This window comes from Momordica charantia, assembly GCF_013281855.1.
Source record: "Momordica charantia cultivar OHB3-1 chromosome 9 unlocalized genomic scaffold, Mcharantia_2.0 BLBB01000009.1, whole genome shotgun sequence".
Taxonomy (NCBI): Eukaryota; Viridiplantae; Streptophyta; class Magnoliopsida; order Cucurbitales; family Cucurbitaceae; genus Momordica; species Momordica charantia.
Window position 1 is genome coordinate 27,903,773 of NW_028275167.1, and position 26,673 is coordinate 27,930,445.

Consider the following 26,673-nt stretch of genomic DNA (forward strand, 5'->3'; position numbering starts at 1 on the left):
TTACTAAACTTTAAAACTAAAAAATATTGTATAATTTATATATATTTTTTGAGTCATGAGACCTATCTTCTTCTCCGTACTCATACGTATTCCCACATTCATATAACATGTGAAGCACAGTGCCTTATTGTTTGATTGGCCCAACAACATTCAATGATTTTTCCTTTATTTTTTTTTGTCTCCACTTTTCCCAACAACGTCAACATATAATCTTAACCTCGTGATAATAGTCTTTGGTTTCAATTATTTGCTTCTTAAAATTTAAGTTTATTCAAAAAGTTTTCTGATTTATTTTTTTTAAACAAATAAAAATACATATTATTTAAGTTACTGTTTTTAATGTTTAAACCTTTGCAATTATTTTTAAAAATAAAATAAACAGAGTCAACAAAAATTCAACATGCACTAGCTCTACATGATTAGCATATTAATTCAAACACCTGAAAAATAAATATATTTACTAAGAATCATCTCATCATTAGAAACGAATCAACGTAATAATCGAGCCAAACTATTTATGACGAGTTGTAATTCTTCTTAAAGGCCGAGCTCAAATATCAAGTCTTCTTATAAGACGAGTCGACTTTCTAGAGCATTTGCAGGCATAAATCTCCACTGAATCTCATACAACATGCCATGATTTTCGAGACTGTCGTGGAGCCATTGTAGCATTTAGCACAGATCGGTGTAGGAGCTCGAGTCCCCCGCAATTTTAAAATTTATATTGATACTATATACAAATTGTCCTGTTAGCCCCACTGGGACCTACGTTTTTTGCAGGCGATTTTTGGCATGCTGGTGTTCAAAACCCCAATTTTATATACATTCCTATGCGTATTTTTATTATTTTTTTATCTATGTTATTTAAAAGCATAAAAGAAAATTTCATTTAAAGAATATTGTTTTAGTATCTCACATGAATAAATAATTTAGACTTTTATATCTTATATATTTAATTTCTAATTATATATTTTTTAATTAATTTAAATTCATCCCCAAAATATTTACAAGTATGAAAAATAATTATCTTAAGTTTTTATTAATTAGGTTTCGAGACTTTAAAAAATATCTTACAAGTGTTCTAATTTTCAATTCTAGATCTAATAGAGACTTATTTGCTACTTTTTTTTTAATAATTATCATACACAAATTTGAAATTTTAAGGACAAATTATATATGTATATGTATATATACGTATCAATGTATTCAAACTTATTTTTATACAAATTTAAGTTCACTCACCTAAAGTTTTAGATTCATCCGTGGTAGTACTATTAGAGGTCTTATTGGGAGCTCGCCTCTATAAATAGAGATGTCTGCTTTACTTTTTAGATACACGAAATTATACTCTCTCGAGCATAGATCAGATGAGTACTGATTTGAGCATCAGAACTGTTTTTCTCTTTTGCAGGTTCCCTCCTTCGTCAACTACACTTAGTCCAAACTTTGCAGCATTGGATCGTTTTTCGAAACAAACTAGGGCCACTAATATTATGCTTTTCTCCATAATGCTGGTTGTTTTAAATGACTTTGCCTTTGTTCTCAATATTCTCTCTCCCTCTCTTCTAAATCATATAAAAATATAATTGAAAAAACAAAAAAAGTTCAATGAATAGCATAATAATATCATTTTTTGCCCTTGCACCTTGGAGCTTATTTTATTTTAGTCCTATTTTCGAAAATCCAAAACTAGATATTAGTACCCATATAATATATAGTATATGAACTAAAATTAGGATAAGTGTCAAATTATAGGATAAAAAATGTGCAGGACCAAAATAATATTTTAAATTGAAACATTATACTCTTATAAATATTTTCACATTATATATACATTTTAATTTTAGATATAATATATTTATATTTATTTATTTTTCTTATAAATAGTTGCACGTGATATATAAAATTTTATTTTACTTATAATATATTTTATTTATTTATTTTTCTAAAACCACAATAAAAATAAAATGCTAGAATTTGAAGGTACAACCTATAATGAAAAAGTACAAATATATGACCTGTGACTTACTCTCTATTTTTTATGCATTTGCCCTTGAAAACTAAGAGAATACAGAGAAGCAAAATAATCCAAGCAATTTATATTAGTTCACCTAATTATGGGCTATACCAGTCTTATAGATGATGGATTTTACATATATATATATTTTTTCTGCTTTTTCGTGACAGCACCGCCGTTGTGTTGCACCCTCGGCCAAAAGGCCTTGCAGCAGCCCACTTCATTCCTTTTCTCTTCTTGCCTCGTCCCGACTTATCTTGAATCGTTCCAACATCGATTTGGCTCCATAATCCCAACATCTTAATTGTCAGGTAGAAAATACTTACACATAAACACCTCAATTTTATCTGATATGGAATAAAAATTCAAAGACAAAGTTTGGGATCATGAGCCGTTCTTAGTGTTGGGGGCAGAAAATAGCCTTGCCACATGAAGGAAGGAGGAAGGTCGAGAAAGACCAGGTCTTACCTGGAACTGTCTTGGACAGGTTCCACTTGCCGTACTTAGTTGTAAAGCACTGCAGAGACACCTCCTAGTAGTGTAGTTATCGTCTAGGTTTTACATTACGCACCCGACATGTCCAACCTTCAAAATGACATAAATAACCGTTGTCAGATCTCCAACCAATAAATAGAGGGTTTCATTTGTGCATAATGTATCACATTCTATCTCAAACTTCCTATTAAGTTCAAGTTTAAATTGACTTGAACATCGGAGTATTTGCCTCTCTTATACAAGTCTTTCCTTACCAAATTGCTCAAACTATTCCCTCTGTCATACTTTGATTAGGTTTGACCTTACCGAATTTTGTTGCACAAACACTTACTAAACCTTACAATAGTTTTTATTGAATAAGAAAGGCTTAATTGCTCCTATTTTTATTATTATTTTTAAACTAAAAAGGGACTACTATACCATACTAGGAATAAAAGGGTTGCCTTTTGTTTTTGTAAGAATCATTTTAGCTACCAACAACATCCAAAATTGGAATCCTTTACAAAATTTTAAGTGTAAAATACATTTTAGTTTCTGTGAGGATATAATATTTATTTGGTCTTGAATTTCAAAAAGTAACAATTTAGTCTCTCACACCTTCTAAACATCTCCGAACTTATTTGACAGTTAGTTAACAAAATTTTAAATGATTGGGCAGGATTAAATGATTTTATATTATTTTTTTCTCATGCATAACTTTTTTCTCTCTTCCATTCTTCTACTTCTTCAACTCTTGCTCTCTTCCTTTCTCTTCTTCCTTCTACTCCTCCAATTTCAAGTTGAAGAATCCAGCTGAGAGCAATTGAACCTCCCCCTTCTTTAGGTCAGAAGCAACTACTGAGAATTATAAAAAACGAAGAACCCAATTAGTAAAATCAATTCGATGTGTTAATTAAATAAGTGGAAATTAATGGTAAGAGATGAAGTTTCTTATACATCTATGCTTTCGGACCCACATTTTTTGTTTAGGCTCGAACTCAAATAAATTCAGTGATATTTAGAACTATTTTTTAAAGTTCACAAATCAAACTGACACTTTTTGAAACTCAATAACCAAACAGACACGTGATTTGAAACATCTTGCTTGGGGCGAGAGAGGGATTTGCACTCCTATATTAATCGGCATTGGCAGTTGCAGAGCAGAGAAGCAGAAGCAGAGGAAGACGGAAATCTGCAGCTCCAACACAAGGTTCGCTTTCAATAACTTTCTCCATTCTCGACAATTTTGTATGTCTCCACTCTTTTGAGTCACAATTAGATCCATTTTCTTTGGATTCTGTACTGCTTCCATCTTCTCATCCCTCTTCATCGTCAATTAAACTCACTCCTCGTTTTGGCATTGTTGCACATTCTTCATAGCAATTTCCACGGATACTAAAATCTCCGACTGTGCTTGTTTTATAATCTTCATCCGATCATTTTCTGCTGCTGCATTCTGTAGAATCTTCGAGCTCTGTGGAGTATACGATAAGGAGTCCGGATTGATTGGATTGGAGGAAGGAGAAGATGAAGAGTTCTGTTTCGGAACAGAGTTTCTTGTTCGAGAGTGAAGAAGATGAGGATCAGGAAAATGCAGTGAACAAAGCTGAAGAAGGCGCTGGAAACGATTCAGATTCATCCGATTATTCCACTGAAAATCGGAGACGGATCAAACCTAATTCCTACACCACCACTTGGCCTCAAAGTTACAGGTATTTCCATCTCAATGAATTAGTGTGCTTTATGTTCATTTTAATCCGTTTGTTTTTTAAGAAAATATAGTCAGTCATTCGCACGCTGTTCTTCAGCTGAAGAATCGCTTACGCTTCGTACACATATTTTGAGTTGTGTTTGTGACAAGAAGTTTATGGCGACAATTAAAAAAGAAATGGAGATCGTATGATATAATCAGACAAGAATCGTACGCATTTAATTGATCCATTGAAAAGGGTGAGCACTACTCACCTTTGTACAAAATGGAGAATAGGAGGAAATAACATAATAAATAATTTTTTTTAAGTATAATGTAGCTATTTAGTAATAACGAATAAATAATTAAAGAATAAGCATGGTTGTGAAAAGAAAAAAAAAGTCCAATTTTAAAATGAAAATTTTATCAAAATGATATAGATGTGTAATATATCTAACTACTAAATATGTATGTGATATATATTTAATATACTACTAATATGAGTATCTGTGCAATATTTATATGATATACTACCGATATATTACTACGATGAGTATTTAATATCCTATTGCTATAAGTGAAAATTTGTGCTATGTTTGAAATATATATATATATATATACTAATGTTTAAAATTTAAATAAATTTCTATTTTCGTCCCTCATGCGGCTAAATTTTGTAGTAAAAATGTCGTGTGTATAGATTTTATGTAATGAGATTATTTTTATAGATGAATTTATATATTTTTTTTAATATAAGAGTAAGTGTTTGAACTCACAATCTTTTGATTGGATATATGTCAAGTTGAAGTATTACTTTGGTACGAGTGAATTTCTATTGCCTTCTATTATTTTTAATAGATAAGTAAATTCAACTAATTCATTGAAAATGAACTACATTGTGTCTCAATCAGATTAAGACACCCCACGTTTGAACGAGAAAAAATCCAAATGAAAAGCCATGTAGGGCTCCCGCGGGGCAGTGTTTAGATTAGTATGGTCTAAAATTGATGGTTTTGGTACTGGTAATACTAAAATTTCAGACAGTCCATGGATATGCTGGGAAGTGTGCCATCGCCTAACATTGGGATTTTGGGGAATTCATCCTTAACGAGATGGGGCAGCTCATTCCTGTCTTCTTCTTTAACGAGGAGGCACACTGCCGAGTCGATAACTTCTGCGACTAAACCGCTGCTGCCCGACGAGAAGCAAGAGCAGCAGCAGCAGCAGCAGCAGCAGCAGCAGCCACATCAATGGCTTAGCTCTCACTCTCTGATTCTCCCTTTCATTTCAAGAAGGCCATCCGATGACAAACCTTCCAAAGCTTCACACGAGTTCCCCACTTCTCGCCGTAGCACATTCAGTCAAGCTATGCTTAATGGTAAGTACTTCTAATCAAACACATTGTAGAATATTTTGTAATTGGGTTGATGTTTTGTTGACGCAGGTGTGAATGTGCTGTGTGGTGTTGGAATACTAGCAACGCCGTATGCAGCCAAAGAGGGTGGATGGCTTGGACTGTCCATTCTGCTCGTATTCGCTGTGCTGTGTTACTACACCGGACTCCTCCTGCGGGACTGCTTGGAAACTAAGCCGGAGCTCGAAACTTACCCGGACATTGGCCAAGCAGCCTTCGGTACCACCGGTCGAGTCGCCATCTCGGTATGCTTCTTTTTTTTTTCCCATTTAATATCAAACTCATAAACTCCTGAGAGATATATATGCTATTTACTAATTAATTAATTAATTTACTAAAGCGATATTATTTTTTTGTGGGCTTTGGTTGTGGCTGTGGATGCAGATAATATTGTACCTGGAATTATACGTAAGTACAGCTGGCCTCATTGAGTGAGTATGTGTTGTTGTTTGTTTGTTTTGTGCAGTCTCATTCTAACTAATGAATGTAAACGCTAAAGGGGTTGTTGTGTTGGGCGATTTTTAAATGTTGACTGTACTGTACCTTTATGATATCTAAAAATTTTCATATGTCTTCTTTTTAAAGCATGTCATGTGTAAAGTAGGTCTATTGTTATATAAATAAATAAATTTAGATGGGACCCACATATTTGAAAAAGCATAACCACAATTCAAATTGGTATCTTACTTGAAGTTGAATTTTTTTTAGTACAACACGTGGGGTGGGGTTGGGGATTTGAACTATCAACCTCATGGTTGGATACATGTGTCTTAAATCGTCCTAAAAAGTTCTGAAACATGCTAGCTTTGCCTTTCCTTTTTCCCCCATGGGCTTCCGCTATCCTTCCAATATTTCAGGAAAAACATAATGTTTTTTTCTCATCAATTGGATTGAATGGAATTAGTTTAATATGATGTTGATTTCATTAACTTTGAAAGTATTTTATTCATTTATTAGTATAACAGGCAAAATAATTTATCATGAATCTCAATTATTATAATTTTCTCTTGTTTCAGGCTAATTGTATTGAGTTCATAATCTTGGAGAGTGATAGCTTGTCTTCTCTATTTCCAAATGCCTGCTTAAATTTGGGTGGATATGAGTTAAATCCACACCTCTTATTTGCTCTGATGACTACTCTTGCTGTTCTTCCTACTGTTTGGCTCCGGGACTTAACCATTCTTAGCTACATCTCTGGTAAATGCTAACAACTAACAAAGCTACTCTACTGATAGCAGTATTACATATATTGAAGTAGTTATCCGCTTCACTGCTCCATGTGTGTGTATATGTTTTGTCATGTCTTTGTCTTGTTTGCTTTATGGTGATATTGCACTATGATATTCAAGAATTTACAGAGAGATGGTTATAAACATAGTTGCAACATCAATTTTGCTGCTTCAGCTGGTGGAGTCATTGCATCAATATTGGTGGTCCTATGCTTGTTCTGGATTGGTTTGGTGGACGGTATCGGTTTCGAAGGCAAGGAGACGACGACATTACTGAATCCTACAACACTTCCTATTGCTATTGGTCTGTATGGCTTCTGCTATTCTGGACATGCTGTTTTCCCCAATATTTATGGTTCAATGGCAAAACCAAGTCAATTCTCTGCAGTCCTCTTAACATGGTAATGTAAAATGCCGAACTATGATCAGAAAGTGTTCAATTTATTACTCATCTACCTATTTTATCATTCACCAAGTCAAGTGAATGAATAAGAAGTTTAATGTCCTCCCGTGAACATAATCGTTTTACACTAAAAGTTTCAAGTCTCATGCAGTTTCGTTGCTTGTACTTTGATGTATGCTGGAGTTGCTTTTATGGGATATTCAATGTTTGGAGAATCGACAATGTCACAGTTCACTCTTAACTTGCCCAATAACTTGGTTGCATCGAAGATTGCCATCTGGACTACGGTATAGTCACTATAATTTCCCTTTCCAATGGTGATCAATGACCCTCCTTGTATTTATATTTATATTCTACTGTCAGATATACCTCTTCAACTTTTCTAATGCTGTTCAATTTTGGGAGGCTTTTGGTCATCTTATAGATGAAAAATAATATAATCTTTTACTTCAATATCCATAGCTTTGTAAATCAGTGGGAGGCATGTTGCTGATTCTGAGCAGTAACATGTCGTTCCCACCAATTTTATCTCAAAACTTTTTCCCTCCCTGTTTTTAGCTCTCAGTGGCTGAGGTTTATTGTCTGTTAATGCATAATCTGTAGCAGTCAGTGGCTAATACTTCGTCTCTGATTTGTTTATTTTCAGGTGGTTAACCCATTAACCAAATATCCTTTTATCTTTCTAGATAATGCAATGAACTCTTCCAATTTCAATACAGTTCAAAGTTATATATTATATGGTACAATCAGATAAGAGTAGAAACAACAAGAAGAATGCATACAACATCTTACATGAACAACGATGATTTTTCTTAATGAAATCTACATATGCGTTATCGCTGACTCCAATTGCAATGAGTCTGGAGGAGCTGATACCATCAAATCATTCCCAGTTTTTCACATTCTCAATCCTTATTAGAACAGCTCTTGTCATCTCCACCTTGATTGTGGGTCTCTGCATCCCTTTCTTTGGTAAGTACATCACTATTTGCTATAAAATGAATATGAAATTTTCGATTCTGACAAAACAGTTGAATAAGTTCTGAGATTCACAAAACTCTTTTTTTTTTTTTAATCTTTTTGACCCATGATATCTTTGTTATGTTGAAGAGTCATCTTAAAGATTGTTATCCGACGCAGGCCTGGTTTCGTCGCTGATCGGATCACTGTTGAGCATGCTTATTGTGAGTTTTTCTGCAGTATGTGAGTTTGTTGATCAAGTTTTGTTAATTTATAACATCGTTTAAAACTGTGCATTGTCAGACTTTAGTGCTTCCTTGTGCTTGTTTCTTGAGCATCCTAAAAGGGAAAGTAACACGTTTTCAGGTAACATTATTCTTTTGTTGTGCTACTGCTAAATGCTAATATACTTTGTGTGATTATGATCTAAACCTGAAAATACCATTTTGAGTGTTTATTTTTTTCTCCACAATCAACCAAATAGAAAACATTAGCTTACTTTTCAATAAGTTCGGACGAAATTATAGATATCAAATTGAAACTTTTAAAATCAAGGCCGCCCCAAAGCAACTAAGGATGATATTGTAAATTCATAAAAGTTTTTGTCCATTTTTTTTTGGCAGGGAGTAGCATGTGGCATAATAATCACAGTAGGGCTGATAGCAGCAGGCTTTGGAACATATTCTTCCTTGACAAAAATCATCCAGAATTTGATGAGCTGAGAAATTCTGTTTGCATTTCTGCATCAATAGGCTATTTTTATTTTTTGTTATTTTTTCAGTTCCAATCAGGGGATTATGATTCCTGATGACCCCTTTGATTGAACAAGGGTTTGAGTATTATGATTGTAGACATTCATGTGTTCGTCTTCTCTTTTAAATATAATTAAATTTGCAATTTATAATTTATTATGTACTTTGACAATATTTAATCCCCTGGCAAACTAATGCAACCTAAAGCCAAGAAAGCTATGGGAAGATCTATGATGACAGCCTACCAACAAAATATAATCTTATTATAAAATGAGTTTCTACTTAACTAATTTGTTTATTACCACCAAAATCTAATCTTATTAAGAAAGGAGTATGGAGTCTGATGTTATTTTTGGTTCTATGGACAGATCCAATTGGTCAAACAAGGACTTTTGGGAGCTCAAAGGAATCAAATGTAAGAAATATGATATTGTCTGCTTTGGGCATAAACATCATGATTTTGCTTTTGGTTTCACTCAAAATGACTCGTACCAATAAAGATAAGTGTCTCACTTATATACCATGAATCAATCCCTTCTTTAATTAATGTGCGATTTTGTTTGCACTTCTTGCAATCCCGACAAAAATTACTTACCTTGAACTTAGGGCAGTTGCACCGACCAATTTACTTGGAAACAGATTCTTTGGAGGCAGTCCAGCTTCAAGGATGCACACAGAGCCTCACAGAAACCACGTTGCCCATGGTGGAAAATTTGGCTGGACAGTGGATTCACAGTGCACCTGTGTGGTTAACTGACTTAGTTCAAAAGGAACTTCTTCAGTGTTTCTTGTCTTTGTTAGTCAAAAAAAAAAAAAAGGAAAAAAAGATAAAGATAAATTTAAACCCAATTTTTTAAGTGACTAGACTACGAGAATTGTGATTAAATAAAAGGATGAAATCATGTAATAATTATGAATTGATTACCATGAATTTAGCTAACGATAATTGATATGTATTTGTGATCAAGAAGTTATAAGTTTGAATCTCTTTCCGACTAAAAAGAGTTAATATAAATTTATGAAATAATTAATAGTATTTTTATCGCATAACTCAAAAGACGTTCAAGTGCTTTGACTAATTATTTTAAAGTTTTATTTTGGGCTAACAAGAAGAGTGACATTAAAACTGTTCAATTATTCTTTGTTAGATATATATCAAACTTTTCTCTATTTAATTTTTTGTTTCAATTTCCTTTACTATAATTTTTTTAATTAATTTTTTGGTCTAAATTTTCTCTCACTATCATTTTTCTTTGTTTTTCTTTTCCCCTGACTTCACTCTCTTACTCTAAAATTTTTTGTCTTTTTTAAACTTTTATCTTGCTAAAATTTTCTTTCCTATAAATATTTTGTATTTACTCTCTAAAATTTCTCTTTAAAAAATTTCATTTATCTCTCTAAACTTTTATTTGCATCTATCTACAATTAGGGATGACAAAAATATCTGTAGGGTTAGATTAACCCTCCCTAACAACGGAAATGTATTGCCTCCATGGACCCAACCCCAATTTTATTTTTTAAATAATTAATATGTTTTTTTATTGAATATTTTGCTAAATTATGGGTAAAATATTAAATATTTTTTTAAACTAATTATTTATACTAGTAATAATAATTTTCAAAATAATTTTTATATATTTATTATTCTTTTTTAATTATGAAAATAATTAAAATGAGTTACTAAATCAATAATTTTTCTTGCGGAAAGTCTCGTCCCCAAATTAGGACTCTCGATTTACGGAATCGGAGAATGAGGTGTAGACGAGGATTACAATTTTTGCAAGGACGAGGATGTGGAGGGCATCTCGACTCTCGCTCCATCCCTTATCGTCTCTATTTTATATATATATTTTTCTTTCTAACTCTCTAACTCTCTAAAAAACATTGATAACAAAAATGGTTATCAATATAGGTTTGATTTTATGTTTTTAAAAACGAAAAACAAAAATAGCTGTAAAACATATATGATTTTTGTTTTTTTAAATAGAAAACAGAAAAAAAAAAACAGGAACCAAAATCTAAAAACATATAAACAGGTCCTGAATGTTATAAAAAATGTTTGTTTTTCAAAAACGAAACCAAATATTTTTGGACTATTATATCCCTTTATTAATTTTTAAATTTACCAAGCATGCCAAATTTTATTTTTAATAATAACTTTAATTAACGAAAAGGACGAAAATTATGAATATGAAGAGCTTTGTGTTTATTTATTTCAACAATTTGTTATTTTACTTTAATTGGAATTAATAATGGAATTCAAAAATTGTTAAAATATATATTGATTTCCTCCCTACGACAATTTATCTTTATCTTAGTTTGTTTTTCATTTATTGATTACCTATTTTAAATTTTATTGATTTAGTAATGTCATATTATATAATGAATTGGTCACAGGTTAGATTGGTTAGTTATGATGGGGTTATTAGATTATATTTTTTTAGTTTAACAAATAAATTGAGATTTTTGAACCTCCTATTTTCTATTACTGAGAAACATCATTTTGTCTTCATTTACTCTATGGTTTTACCATTTCCACACACACCAAAATAATAATAATAATAAATAAATAAATAAATAATCCACAGCTGCCATCTTAGTATTAAGAAAGCTAAAAACTCTTGAATGGTAATATTATTTATCATTAAAAAAAAAGCTCAGATTTTGTGTACATAAGATGAAGCATTTACAATTTGTAACCGTTCAATCTAACAAAATATATAAAACACCCAAATTAATTGACAAATTAACTAATAGAATTTAATCAACCAAAATTACCTTAGACAATTACTTCCTACCTTAAAAAAAAAAAAAAATAATTACTTCCTACGTTAAAAGACTGTAAATGGGTTTAAATACCTTTTAATCAATAAAGGGAAAAACAGTAGGCAGTTATTATTTGTTACCATTGCTCTCTTCTAATTCATATATCAATGGTTTCTTTTGCAAAGCATGCAAAAACCACACCAAGCTTTCAGTTATATCTTTCAACTCCTATAAATATATGGACAAGATTTGCAAAAATTAAGATCAAACACAAGCACTTGAGAAATAGCAACAATGGCACGAGCTAATTACCTCATCGTTGCTCTATCACTCCACATGATTTTGCAGCTATTTCTTAGTAAACCATCTAGTGCCTTAGCGCCTACAACATCTCCGTCTTTTCCTGCCATCCTCATATTCGGCGATTCTACCGTCGATACAGGGAACAACAACTTCATTCCCACCGTTTTCAAGGCTAATTACTTTCCATATGGTAAAGATTTTCCTGACCATGTTGCTACAGGAAGGTTCAGTAATGGAAAACTGATCCCTGACATGGTGGCTTCTAAGCTGGGGATAAAGGACCTTGTTCCTCCATTTTTGGATCCAAAGCTGTCAGATGATGAAGTGAAAACAGGGGTTAGTTTTGCATCAGCTGGCACTGGTTTTGATGATCTGACGGCCATTGTACCCAAAGTCATTCCTGTGATGAAGCAGATTGATCTGTTCAAGAATTACATTCAAAGACTTCAAGGGATTGTGGGTGTGGAAGAAAGTAAGAGGATTATTGGCCGTGCTTTGGTTGTTATCAGTGCAGGAACAAACGACTTCAACTTCAATTTCTACGACCTTCCCACCAGGAGGCTGCAGTTCGATATTGGTGGATACCAAGATTTTCTACAAAATAGACTGCAAAACTTGATCAAGGTAAGTTATACAATAAACCATTAAATGAAAATGTTCAAATTTTAAGTTTAGTCTAAACTAGGATATGTTTGTTTAGTATTTGTATTTTTAAAAGTTTCTTGTGTCTGGTAAGTTATTGTTGTTGTTAACATCGTTTGTTTAGGTTTGTGTCACCAGATACTTGAACATACAAAATCAATCAACCTAAAAAGTTGAAGAACAAAACTTGTAATTAAAACTAGTTAAAACTCTCAGTGTTTGACAGAATTATGATTTGAAAATGGACAGGAAATTTACCAACTTGGATGTCGTAATATGGTGGTCGCTGGGCTTCCTCCAATTGGTTGTCTTCCCATTCAAGAGACCATAGCATTTGAGAATCCTCTAGATCGAAAATGTTTGGATGGTCAAAACTTGGATTCTCAAGCCTACAATCAGAAACTTTCAAAGCTGCTAGGCAATTTACAGCCACAACTCGCTGGAAGCACAATTCTCTATGCAGATATTTACACCCCACTCATCAACATGATCAATAGTCCTCGCAATTATGGTAAGTTAATACCTACACAACATTAGAAACATCATGTATTAGTGATAATCTAATGCAGTAAATATTTGAAGGAAGTCAAGTTATGGAAAATGTTTTAACATAAAATATGTTTGGGCATTGAAGCTAATGCAGTATATGTTCGAGTTTTGGTAACAATTTCCACCTAACATTGTTTTGTGCATTTCATCGAACAGGTTTTGAGCAGACGAACATAGGTTGCTGTGGAACGGGATTGGTAGAAGCAGGGCCTCTGTGTAATCCAAAAACCGCAACGTGTGAAAACCCATCAAAATTCTTGTTTTGGGATAGCATTCATCCAACTGAAACGACCTACAAGTTCATAGCTGATTCGCTTCTCGAGCAACTTGGCGATCACCTGATTCAAAATTGATGCCCTTTTATCGATTTCTAGTTCTAGGGCTCAACTCTTGAAAATCTTTTAGCTGATATAGAACTAAAATTAAACTTCTTTGTATTCGCAATACTACTTTCAAGTTATTCACAAAGAGAACTCTCTATAGATGCAAAATTTGAAGTTCTCTCAAGACTCAATACTAGTCCCGTGTTTTAAAAGTAAAGAATTATATACTTGTTTTATATGCTCTCGAATATCATATTTGTATGCGGACTATGGCATCACACCATATTTGTTGTAATACATTCAAATAAGAATCATGATTAAAATTTTTGAGTCACCACGTCAATAATATAAAATAAATATGTATTTTAAATAGAGTAGAAAGTTTAAAATTGGAAAAAAATATAATTCAAATCAAATTCAAATTCAATTTTAATGTAAAATACACCGAAAAAGTCACATAAAAACTTGTGATATATAATTTTTTTAATACAAATTAAGCTCACACTATCCAACAAAATTTCTAAAGATTGTTTCTTAGTATTACAAATTTTTTTAATACCATAATATCAACAATTTAAACCTATAATTTTTTTTTAAAATATTTGTTTAGTGTAATAACATGAAAATTTAAACCTCGATCGAAAATATATACTTTAATAAATTAAACTATGTCTATAAGTATAAATAGCTTCAGTAGGGAACGGAATACATGCATTAAAAATTCCGTCAAAAAAAAAATACATGCATTAAAATTACTACATTTAATATCTCTGATATTTAAGGCACTTTCTTTTAGTGGAATTTGTAGTGGGCCCCGCCCTTATAATTTTCCATTTTGTAGGTGGATAAAACATTATGCGACGTGGCTTAACGTGAGTGGCCGACGAAAGGCGGTCCGGTAGTTGCAAACATACCGAACGTACCGTCTAAATATCGCCAAACGATTGTAAAACAACGATATATCTCTTTCCAATATATCCGGAGGCGGAGACGATACGATAAAATGATGATCCATTTTAAGAACCCGACCCGGAATATGGGTGGCCCGGTATGGAAATATCTCTGTTCTTTTATTTCCTTAAATATCTGTTTGCTTAGTCAGATTGAAAGGATTTCTAACTTTAAATAATTATTTATAAAATTACCCAAACATCAGCATATAATATAACGTCATGATAATGGCCTTTGTTTTTTATTATTTGTGTTTTAAAATTTAAGTTTATTTAAAATGTTTACTGATTTATTTTTTTAACAAATGAAAATACATGTCTTTTAAGTTACTATTTCTAATTTTTAAACTTTGCAATAATTTTAAAAAATAGAATAAGCATATATTTTAAACATGTCGTAGATATCATTTACCTATCACTAATAAAATGCACTAAAAAAAAGCCAACCACACCACATGAGTCGAGTGCTTTAATCTTGCTAGAAGGAAGATTGATTAAACTATATGTATACGATAGCATCTTAAACCTCAATATTGTAAAACATTTTCCATCATACGGGTTTGAGAATTTCATTCTCATTACAAACTTGCATTTAAATACTAATTCGAGCCTAAATTAATTGGTTAAGACATATATCTTCGACCAAAAGATCGAAAAGTGCTCAACCAAAAAATCTGATATTCGAGCACCTCTACATGTTGTTTAGCTAGAACAAAGAAACACACATTTTAAAATATTTCCTAACATAAACATACCTACTTTAAATCAACACTATATTTTTAAGAATAATATGTTGACACACATACTTTTGAAACATAAATTTGAAAAAAAAAAGACTATTAAATCGCTTTCTTTAATAGTCGTCTTTTTTTTTTTTTTTTTTTATAGAGAATGTTATTATTTAAAAAAAAAGGTGATAAATGATAAAATCAGGAAAGCAGAATCCGAGGAATCATGATTCTTCGTAACCAGCAATAAAAATTCAAACTTGGTTGGTAAGGTAAATAGGATTGGAAGCCACGTTCACAATTTTGTCTTCAACTTTCAAGCGATTAAGGCAATATTTCAAATCTCAAATTCAATTCACACGACTACCGCGAGAGTAAGCATGAAGAAAGAAAGAGAAAATCCCGAAAATCTCTCCCTGCGAATACGAAAATGTACGAGAAGATTTAGAACTTCCGCAGAAAAGGGAAATTTTTGATTTTGAGAGACGAAAAAGAGAAATTAGGGCGGACAAAATCACCCCCCACCAGGAAAAATCCAGTGGGAAAAAGCGCACACGCACAGCAAAAGCGAACGAATGGTATCTTCTTCTACCGACCCTGATCTTACTTTTTCTCGACGGCATCTCCAATCCATTTGGCTGAGTAGACATTCGAAGAGATCAGCGGATCGAAGAATCAGAATACCCAATTTGATTTTCTCACTTATGGAGAAGAAGAAGAAGCAAAGGGGTGAAACCAGAGTGTAGGGAAGTAGAAGGGCAGAAAATGGGCATTCTGTATGAGGATTCTGTGGTTATTACTCCCGGAGAAAAGCCAGGGGATCCTCATGTTATCACTGTAAATTGCCCCGATAAGACTGGTTTGGGATGCGATTTGTGCAGGATCATTTTGCTTTTTGGGTTAAGCATTTCAAGAGGAGGTAAGGCCTACTCCTTCCATACTTGAATTCTTGTATAAGTAGATCGTTTTTTTTCGAGATTTCTCCAAAACCCTGGTGGGTTCTGAGATTTATACTGATTTTGGTATATCTCAACATGGGTTTTCCCATTTGGATGCGAATCGGTTGATTTTTCTCAGAATACAACTGTAGAGATATGGTTTTCCCTTTGATTTGTTGATCTTTAAACGTATTTTCTGGAGCAGATGTATCGACGGATGGGAAGTGGTGCTATTTAGTTTTCTGGGTGGTGGGGAAGCCAACTACTAGATGGCCTCTGTTGAAGAAGAGGCTGTTGGAAGTCTGCCCTTCCCATTTTTCCACTACGGGAATACGTTTTTACCAGCAAGAAAAGGAGATACAGAAAATTCCAGATGTTTTCCTGTTAAAATTTTGGTGTTCTTCTCATCCTAAAGGCCTATTACATGGTATTGTTATTTCTATAACAGTTCCATTTTCTTGGAAGAAGTTTTGAATTATATTGGGTGGATGCTGCATGTATGTTGATTGAAGGATTATTAGACCTTAAACATGGTTTTTGTTCCACAAGTGCCTGCAATATATGCTCTTAATTGTTCATCTCTGGCTAAAATTTCCTGATTAATCTGCCAAATGTCTTTACAAGATTAATTCTCGTATTGGTTCCGCTGTTGAAAATTTGGATAATTGATCTGGATGATAATTTTTTCTGAATCTTCATATATTTGATGTTGTTTCCTTGTGGTTAAGTTCTTTGATAATGAATTGATTACCGATCTTCAATAATCTATTACCTATTATTGCCTATATGTTGTCAATTTATTAGTCAAAGAACTTATTACCTAGTCAAAGATCTTCACTAGCCAAAAGAATAATGTCTAACTTAGGGCAGTGATAGAGGATGTGTTTCTCTTTCCCCCTTTTGGGGTAGATGGGTAGAGGAAGGCTGTTGTGGCGGTGTTTTTTTGGCTATTTGGTGGAGTGTTTGGCTTGAGAGGAAGATTGGAATTTTTAGGGAATCGAGAGGTCTTGGGAGGTAGTGTGGGAAATTGTTAGGTTAACTCCCCCTAGCAAGTATGTTTTGAAGGATTTATGTAACTATCAATTAGGTGTTGTCCTTTTCAATTGGGGTCCCTCTTATAGGCTGGTCTGTGCTCTTTTGCATGCCCTACTTATATTCTTTCATTTTCTCTCAATAAAACTCAGTTTCTTCTCGAAAAAAAGAAAAAAAAAAATTATTGCCTATCTTGTCTGTGGCATTTGCTTGAAATGTTAAGCATATTATTTTACATGCCAATTGATATGCTTCATTATGTTCTCCCATGTAGACGTGACCGAGGTCCTTTGTGAGCTAGAACTAACGATAAAAAGGGTCAAGGTTTCCACTGCTCCGGATGGAAAAATGATGGACCTCTTCTTTATTACCGATACAAGGTTCGTCATTCAAGATATCGTGGTACTCTGTGCACAAGCTATAAAATATCATTTGAATATGTAAAGAATCATGAATTGAGAATCTGGAATTTGTAGTGTTTATATTTGAAATTTCTCTTGTTGGTCGACGTATTGGGTTTACTGAAGCTAGCACATGATTTAACTTTCTGATGCAGTGTTAACATTAACATTACAAGTGGTAGTTGTTGCAAATAGATTGCTTGAATGTTATTGTGTGATCCCGTTTCTGAAAGGTGCACCGAGGCATGTGTTAGGCTTCATGGCACATGGCACAGTGTGGCTTATGTCTTGATTCTTAAACCCCTCAGCGCACTCGATTCTTTTCTCAGTAGCTATATGAATTTCTCAATATCTAGCACATTTCTTGAGCTAAACTTTTTATATCCTATTAGAGCCCTTGTTTGAACAACTCTTACCGTTTGTAAAAATTCTTGTAATCAGAGAACTTCTTCACACGAGAAAGAGACAGGAGGAGACTGTCCACCATTTGAAAACCATCTTGGCAGATGTCCTAATGAGTTGCGAGATCGAGTTGGCTGGCGTGGAATTTACTGCATGTTTGCAAGGTTCACCGTATCTACCTTCCTCCATTGCCGAAGAATTGTTCAGTTTGGAGCTGCCACATGAACCGCCCAACAGATCTCTTCCCTCAAACTCAGTCGTTGTTGAAATGGACAACACGATCAGTCGTTCTCACACGATTGTTCAACTTCTTTGTTTGGACCACAAAGGTCTTGTCTATGATATCATGAGAACTTTGAAGGACTACAACGTTCAGGTAAACTACAAGACGCGAAAGTTTCATTACTTTAAATATTCATTCCCCTTTGTGTCCGAGCAATCGATCACAAACTTCACTTATAGTTTTGACTGTTTAATGGTCAGGTTTCTTATGGACGGTTCTATACCAATTCAAAAGGGAAATGTGATGTTGAATTATTCACATTGCAATCAGATGGCAGTAAGATAGTCGACCCAAACAAGCAAAACGCTTTATGTTCCCGTCTAAGAATGGAGCTCACCCGCCCTCTTCGAGTCGCCGTGGTAAGCAGGGGTCCCGACACCGAGCTTCTCGTAGCCAACCCTGTAGAGTTATCTGGCCGTGGCCGTCCCCTCGTCTTCCACGACATTACTCTGGCACTCAAACAACTCAACACGAACATATTTTCGGTACCTTTTCATCATCCAACTCTGGTCGCGTTTTACATTCTTGCTGGTACCCAAAGCTCGACACCGTTCTTACTGTGCTAACTGAAAAAAATTTTATGTTCTTAGGTGGAGATAGGGAGGCACATGATCCGCGGGCGGGAATGGGAAGTTTATAGAATCTTGCTAGACGAAGGCGACATCGGTTCGGTGCAAGAGAACGAGATTGAAAAGGGCGTCAGAAATATACTGATGGGATGGTAAAACTTAACGAAAGAGTTTGATACATAGGTTGATTTTACAGAAATAGGTGTGTTTGAAACTGTACAGTCTGGTAGAATAGAAAAGGAAACTAAGGCAGAGGGTGTAAATGAGAGCTCCATCATGGAAAAGGATACAACTTTGTTGATATTATTAGTAACATTTAAGATTGGCAGTTCAAGTTCTAATCAATAGGTTTATTCACAAATTTCAATTCCTTTTTCTTTTTATTATCAAATCTTCTCCATTTCATTTCTCTTAGCTTCTCTTTGCTTTGCCCATCTCTGAGCTACTGTAACTGGTTCAGTTTGGTTTTGATCCCTTTTTCGTTTGTCTGTGTGACAAGTTGAATATATCGTGGTTCGGTTTTCAATTTTGTCCACCGAACCGCACACATCCTTAGTTGAAATTGTAGTGTTATCATCTCACTTTTTCTTAGTTCAACGATACGTGGGATAAGAATTTGAACCTCTATATTTTTGGTCGTTGTAATGTTATCATCTCACCTGACCAAAGGTGTAGTTGATGATGGCCTAATATGTTTTAACCAACCATGATCTCGTAGATTTAATATCTTCAAATATTATGATATTCAATTATTTTTTTAAGATGAGAGTATCAAAATATATTTAAAATTTTTTACATTCAACTCGGTAGAATATTGAATTTTCTTAAAAAAAAAAAGTAATTGGTATCTTATTTATTGGACTGTGCTTGGATTGGTTATGATAATGAAGAATTTAGACTTCAAAAAATATATAAACTATAAAATTTCGAATCTCAATATTTAAAATATAATATGAATTTTTATTCATCAAATAATAAATTGGTATATGTGGTGTTTTTGAACTTTCGGAATATTCGACTTTTTTTTTTTTTACACGTAGGAATTAGGAATACATGAAACTTTACCTGTAATTCTCTCTCAAAATAAGTTTAAAATTTATTAACTAAAAAACTAAAAAAGAGAGTAAATGAATTAAACTTCTAATAAAAAAATAAAAAAATAAAATCGGTTTTAAATATGTCTAAATTTAAACAGAAAAGAAATATATAAAAATTCGTAGTAAATATATTTATATACCTATTATTTTTTCAAGGATTTTAATTGTACTTTCAAAGAAAAATAAATATCGCGTCCATCTTCCAAATTCCCTTCTTTTCTAGGGTTCTTCTGGTACCTCTAGAAACGAGCGAGGATTGCTTCTGTTCTATCAGAATTTTCGCACTTTACACCGCAGGAACCAGGTATTTCTCCAATACCTTTATGTGCTTTCACCGTTTTCTTCAAATTGTCAGTGTTGATTATTCTTTGAGTTTCGAAACGCTGGATGTTCGTATGTTTTCGTCGATTTTTGTCTAATATTTTTCTTCGATTTCCCAATTATTCTGGTTTTTTTTTTTGTGCAGGAGGAGTTTTCTAAAAGGCGGAGATTGATATGGCTGGGAGAGAAGAGTACCGAATATTTGTGGGAGGGTTATCGTGGGACATCACGGAGCGTCAGCTCGAGAATGCCTTCAGTCGCTTCGGCAAAATTATCGATTCTCAGGTTACATTTTTTTTAAAAAAATATTTTTGTTGATTTCTGCTCTGATCTGTATGTCTGAAACGGGATTGAACTCCGCCTTAACTGAACATGTCGGAATTAATAATTCATTTTATTTATTGTACGCGAAGGAAATAGAAGAGACTGTAAACTGTAAACTGGGTATTATCCTGCTGTGTCATTGCTCATATGGAGAACGTAATTTCTGAATTTCTATCCCTTCCCTCTGATGGTTACATGTCAAAACACCAGAAATTAGTCGCTTGATTTACTTTTTCTAATTCTTTTTTTTTTCCAGCATTGTTCATGGCACCTTTAATTTCTCTCCGACCTCTTCTCTTTCTGATGTTTTTTTTGTTTCCCCATGCGAATGAGGATGCTGTTTATGAACTTTTTGGGAAGCGGTTTCACTATTCATGTAAAGTTGAATACATCAAGATGCTGAAGGTCATAGTGTTGTATGTTCTTAAGTATTAGCTGATTTAGATCTGCTGGTTAAGAAAAGTGCTACCATCTGGAAATTTGGATATGGTTGGCCACCGACTCAATTTGTGCTCTAGCTGATTGGTGTTTGGTAGGATTTTAATATGCGAATCCAGCTACTAGTTGGTTCTGTGGGATAAAAGAATTTGTCATTGTTTTGCAACAGATAAATGACTTAAAATCAGAGGAACTATTAACAAGTCGTGTGCTGATAACCTGCTTGAGCAGACCTTTCTTGTTTTTCGGTTCCTTGATGCTTTTGAAGAGGAAACTGAAGTGACTAAAATGTTTCAGGATCTGACCAATAAATGTTTTAGTATTTTCTTGGACGATTTTATCTTTCTCTGGATGAAATAAAAAACTATATCTTATCCTTGGCTGACCCTATCCAATGGTGTGACTAAAATCTAATGATGAAGGTTATGTGGTTATATGAGAATTGAGATGATATATGGGGCAGAAGGTCTGGGCTAAATTTACTCTATCGAATCAGATAATTGGTTTGCTTAGTCATCTAATCTCAGAAAATTTTCAGAAGCCATCTGTTATTGGTATGGAAAGATTTGTCGTCTGAAGGTGGTTTCTTAGTACTGGCTGCTTTGATGTTTTGTTTTCTTGGTCTCATATCCCTTACTGTAATTATTATCAAAGTGAGAGATAGCTGGTTTTCTCATTTGCTAGTTTCACACTGGTGTTTGAGAATTGTCAGCTTGATTCTATGATGATGAAAACATTAAAGTGGTGCAATCCTTTGGCCAAGATTTATGATAGTGTGCAAAATACAGATTTGGAGATCAATAACCATTTCATGCTTTTGAGTGGACATCGCATTCTTGATTTTCATTTTGCTGGGATGAAGTCAGAGTTCCCTACTTTTTCAGGCATGATTGGAAAGTTGTCCGTGCTGGTTTCTGTTTAGCAGTTAATGTGGCTAGAAATTGGACTAGCGATGGCAGGCTTAGCAGTTCAGACATTTTCCGATGAATTGGCCAAACTGCATCTGCAGTCTTTAGTTTGACATGTTTTCCCCATTGTATGATGTCAATTTAAGAGGAGCTGAATTGTAAATTTCAGTTTGGAGGCCCTTTCTGATCAGTTGTTTTCTTCTCTGTTGAGTTTGTTACGACACCATGCAGTGGACCTTGTGGAAATTTTTGTCATTTGTACCTGCCAGAGCTTTAAAAGCCTCTGATGCTGGACTCTGTTTTCTTTTATGACGCCGAACATTATGAATTTCTATTTGCTGGGTATAGTACTGCAGCAGAGCAATTGGATCTGAAGCTAAATTTGTGTTCCTATAGGTACAGTGTTGCAGGATGGGACTTTATTCAATGAGTGATCTAGAGCAAGGGATTTAGGTTGTCGCAACCTGAGAGCGACCTGAGAGATTATGGAGCTGCCTTGATGTAGTTTTACGTTCATTTATTTTCATCCTTTGCCCATCGCTTGAAGTTATTCCTCAAGATCAGCCAAGAATCCTGCTATTTTGTTTTCTTTTTTATGGTGTGCTAGTTCCCCTCATTTTATACTTGTTGACAGTTATTTGTGTTAGCAGAGTTTGAACTCCTCAATTATTGATTATATTGAATGCTAAGAAGGGGGTTAAATATGTACCTAGTTATGTATGGTCGCCGTGCAAGATATCGTCATCATCAAGTTTTCTAGTACAGCCTCTTTTTCCACGAACTGATGGGAGCTCAATCACAGAATAAGTTGGCATCCATTGCTTGAAATTTTACTGTGTCCTGGTGGTGAGCCTTGCTTACATCTCCTAGAGCAACATGATGGAAGATCTGTTACTTAAGGATTCATCTTTCTTTGGACTTATTCCATCTATATCACATCACATCACATTTTGGTATTGATCATGTGACAGCAAGATGACCATAAATTTCTTGAGTTCCTTGAATGTATTATTTGTTGAGATTAACAAACCCCTTAGTTGGAGAAATACATATATCCAGTGAAGTGTTTGTACTGGGTTTTTCAAGTTAACGTTGACTTTTGAGTTCCATTTTGGATGCATGACTGCACAGAAGCCCATGTATCCATTTTTTTGTTGGAATTGTTCCTTTTGAATAGAAGGGAGTAGAGGTCTAAAACACTCCCACTTCAGAAGATAGAGCTAAAGACCTGCAGGTTCTATTGTTTTGTTAAGGAATTATGTAACATGTTGCAATGAGTTCTCCATAAATGGAAGAAAAAAGTAAGTTATCAGACTTTTGTTGTATTTTAAAAATATTTTGATGCTGTTATTATCAGTTACTATTAGTTTAAACCTCGAATGAATGCTCTATTTATTACTATTAGTTTGCTGAATCATAATTTGATGGAGGTGGAGTTTTAGCCTCTATTCTTAGTTTTTTGGAGTTTGATACCTCCAACTTGTGGATTATGACAATTATTTGTATTGATTTTTTTTACCTCTTGATGACGTCCCAATTGTTTTTGTGGGAGAATACTTTCAATTTTTGACTGCCCTTAGATTAATCTCATGTTTTTAAACTCAAAACTTGTGATGGCTGTCATCTCGGATTTTAAATACCGATGAGTTTTGGGCCAACTTAAATTGGTGGTTAGGTTGTAGAGATCATCTGAATTTTGTCATCTGTGAACATTGAGGAGTTGGAAAATCTGCGACCCACCTTATTTATTTATTTTAATTATGGTGGTTTTCATCACCATTACTTTGATGTCAGTTTTTTTTTTTTGTTATGTTAGACAAATTACTTCGCAGTCTAGGTTAAAATATGCTGATGGCAGGTAGGTTTAAAGTTATTACATTTATAAATTATTAGCATGAGATGTACTTTGCTAGCTCTTATTTAATCAGTTGATTGATTTAAGTTTTACTAGTTGTCCAATTGCTTGGCGTAAACTTCCTCTTTGGCATTCTTGTAGATCATGTTGGAAAAAAATACAGGACGCCGTCGTGGTTTTGGGTTTATTACGTTTTCAGATCGCCGGGGAATGGATGATGCAATCAGAGAGATGCATGGACAGGAATTGGGAGAACGAATCATTTCAGTGAACAAGGCTGAACCTAAAATGGGAGAAGATATTGACCATGGTTACAGGGGGGCAGGCTACTCAACTGGTGGCAGAGGGGGTAGCTATGGGGGTGGGGGAGGAGATAAATCTGCGAGGCAAGATGAATGCTTCAAATGCGGGCGTCTTGGACACTGGGCCAGAGATTGTCATTCAGTGGGTGGTGGTCGAGGAAGAGGAGATTCATTTCTTGCACGTTCCCGGCTGGGGGATAGTGATCGTGGGGATCGCTTCGCTGGAGATAATAATCGATATGTGGATGATCGTTATGAAGGTGGGCGTTTTGGAGATAGAGATCGTTTTGATAGCAGCAGGGATAACAAGTATGCGAGTCGTGATCGCTACGTTAGTGACAGGTACCTGACTCTGACTCAGATATTTTGCAAGGATTTGAGACATTCATTGCGGTCTATAAAAATGTCTTTGGTGATGAAAGTGGTTATCTTTCATAGTCTTCAAATTTAAAATTTTTTTATGTTTTTGAAGTAATTATCACTAGAAATTGCAAATTGGCAGAAGAAGGGATCCAATATCGTTTCTTACAATGATTAATGCCGTGACATCTCTATTATTTCGTTGCAGCATCTTAGTCAGTCAATCCTTCACTCCTAATTATTTATATACACTGCAAACATGCAGGTACCCACCCAGTGGAGATCGCTTTGGAAGCAGTGGGTATAATAACGACTCTGATCGATTTCCTGTAAATGGGTATGGCAAAGATAGGGGCTATTATAGAGATGGATTTCCTGTAAATGGGTATGGCAAAGATAGGGTCTATTATAGAGATGGCGGGCCTCGTGGCATCGATAAGTATGGAAGTGGAGGTCCAGCACGTGACGAGGGAAGAAGCTACAGAAACAGACCAGCTCCTTATGATCGCCCTAGCCGAGCTGGGCGGCCATCATCATTTGACCGTTATTGAATGTATATCGTTAGCACATCGTCGGATTTATCTAGTACTCAATGCTCAGTGTTGTGCTGTTAGTTATATCTAGGATCTAGTTGCAGAACCATGGCCTGACAGATTATTGCAGTTTCGTTTAGCTTTCATGTATCAAGTTTTTCTTCAGGGTTTCAGACAAATGCTCCAAAGAACAATGAATGGAGAGTGAACAGATGTTTAAGTTGACCATTTTGTGACTCAAATGTTGAGCTGAATCTTGGAGCGAGCGGGCATTAGAAGGTTGGTCGACGGCTTGAGGCTCTCTTGATTCATAATCAATAAAGAAATTAGTTAAGACAGGTGTAGAAGGGAGAGGCAGCATATACAAATAATTAGCTGCCCCCTCTTCTCTGCAAGCAAAGAGCTATCACAGAGGGGGAGTAAAAATGACTGGAAATTGACCTCTCAAATGGGCATCAATGGTGGAATTTGAAGAGAAGCTTCACTCAACTGTCGGCCTATCAGTTAGCGTGAAAGAGAGAGCGGCTTTAATGGCAGAAAAATGGGTCGGCTTGGCCCACAATTATTCACTTGAGATTCTTCTCAATTGGGATTTTTTACTTAGTTTTCTATTATTTCCTCCACACGATTTGCAGCATCTCTGCCTTCTACTACTCCTATTTCATGATTCTCTCTTTTAAAGCCATGCTTTTGGAAAAATGAGAATGCAAAAAGTGTACAGATTTTTTTACTTAAAATGGAGAAAAGCCTAGAATATTTGGAAAACAAAACCTGCAATGAAGTTAAATCAATAAAAAAAAATGATTGATTCGGTGATGGGTCATTCAAAATTTAATATTTTTGGCTCAAGAGTTTGAATTTCATTAAGGTCCCAAAGTTTGAATCGTGCCTATGAATAATGTCTTTTAGTGTATGTGCATATTATAACATTTTCCAAATTCAATGAAAATTTGTCAAATTTAATTTCAAACTCAAGTTGTATAGTGCTGTGGTCCCCTAATTCACTCTAAAATAAAATTAAAAACATTGTTACAGTATTATCATCTTTATCTTTTGCTTTAATTAATTAATTAATTTTATTTATTTTTGAAAGATATCTTCAATTCATTGTTTGAACCGAATTAATTGAATTCTGTACTCTCAGGCTATCAATCTTCTGGCATCATAAATCAACCTCCACGTTTTTTGGAAAAATAAAGTAGAATAATAAGTAGCATCTAATTTTCATTAGAATTTAATAAGTGATATTGATGGAATTTCTTAATGACGTGACATATTGACCACAAGCATATTAGTGGGTCACACTTCTGCATATTTTTGTTGAAATAATTCACAAAATCAACTTTCATTTGTATTATGATGTAATGTGCCGTATTGATTTTAGGTGAGATTGTTGCATCAGTGAAATTGACACGTTGAATATTACTCCAAAATATGTGGTACTTTTCTGCTCTATTGACTGTTCAGTCTGATTCTGCATCTTGAAGATGTAGAATTGATGTTAATAATTTTTTCATCTCACGTTAAATATGCAAAATTAGTGTGTATAATTCGATGTTAGATAGTCAATATAAATGATTAAATTTACTCTAACCTATCAACTTCAGGAGGTTTTGTATTTGAACTCCGGTGGGAGATTCGAACTCATTTGCCTCCTACTAATTACCGTTGAATTAGATTGGATAATTATATATTGTATTTAAAAACTTG

At 34.1% G+C, this 26,673-nt stretch overlaps 4 protein-coding genes across 5 annotated transcripts; all 4 read left to right on the forward strand.

Moving 5' to 3' along the window:
* Nucleotides 1-3,540: 3,540 nt before the first annotated feature.
* LOC111009993 (amino acid transporter AVT1C) lies at nucleotides 3,541-9,095 on the forward strand. Its single transcript, XM_022283244.2, has 13 exons — nucleotides 3,541-3,701; nucleotides 3,954-4,203; nucleotides 5,222-5,559; nucleotides 5,626-5,840; nucleotides 5,980-6,003; nucleotides 6,612-6,792; nucleotides 7,000-7,225; nucleotides 7,379-7,514; nucleotides 7,874-7,893; nucleotides 8,054-8,199; nucleotides 8,368-8,411; nucleotides 8,491-8,553; nucleotides 8,811-9,095. The coding sequence occupies exons 2-13, from the start codon at nucleotides 4,019-4,021 to the stop codon at nucleotides 8,907-8,909; spliced, it is 1,677 nt and encodes a 558-aa protein (XP_022138936.1). The 5' UTR covers nucleotides 3,541-3,701; nucleotides 3,954-4,018; the 3' UTR covers nucleotides 8,910-9,095.
* Nucleotides 9,096-11,999: 2,904 nt separating this feature from the next.
* LOC111009962 (GDSL esterase/lipase At2g30310-like) lies at nucleotides 12,000-13,552 on the forward strand. The gene is made up of 3 exons (XM_022283205.1): nucleotides 12,000-12,632; nucleotides 12,900-13,161; nucleotides 13,356-13,552. Exons 1-3 carry the CDS (start codon nucleotides 12,000-12,002, stop codon nucleotides 13,550-13,552), a joined length of 1,092 nt encoding a protein of 363 aa, XP_022138897.1.
* A 2,009-nt stretch (nucleotides 13,553-15,561) lies between these two features.
* LOC111010250 (ACT domain-containing protein ACR10) lies at nucleotides 15,562-19,195 on the forward strand. Its single transcript, XM_022283608.2, has 6 exons — nucleotides 15,562-16,119; nucleotides 16,344-16,565; nucleotides 17,445-17,550; nucleotides 18,013-18,349; nucleotides 18,457-18,741; nucleotides 18,847-19,195. Exons 1-6 carry the CDS (start codon nucleotides 15,966-15,968, stop codon nucleotides 18,979-18,981), a joined length of 1,239 nt encoding a protein of 412 aa, XP_022139300.1. The 5' UTR covers nucleotides 15,562-15,965; the 3' UTR covers nucleotides 18,982-19,195.
* Nucleotides 19,196-20,069: 874 nt separating this feature from the next.
* On the forward strand, nucleotides 20,070-25,191 carry LOC111010282 (glycine-rich RNA-binding protein RZ1C). 2 transcript variants are annotated; one of them, XM_022283651.2, is made up of 4 exons: nucleotides 20,070-20,226; nucleotides 20,389-20,528; nucleotides 23,910-24,412; nucleotides 24,696-25,191. In XM_022283651.2, exons 2-4 carry the CDS (start codon nucleotides 20,418-20,420, stop codon nucleotides 24,979-24,981), a joined length of 900 nt encoding a protein of 299 aa, XP_022139343.1. In that variant the 5' UTR covers nucleotides 20,070-20,226; nucleotides 20,389-20,417; the 3' UTR covers nucleotides 24,982-25,191. The 2 variants fall into 2 exon arrangements, with proteins under 2 accessions (XP_022139343.1, XP_022139344.1); XM_022283652.2 differs by lacking the exons at nucleotides 20,070-20,226; nucleotides 20,389-20,528 and adding an exon at nucleotides 20,535-23,214.
* Nucleotides 25,192-26,673: the final 1,482 nt, after the last annotated feature.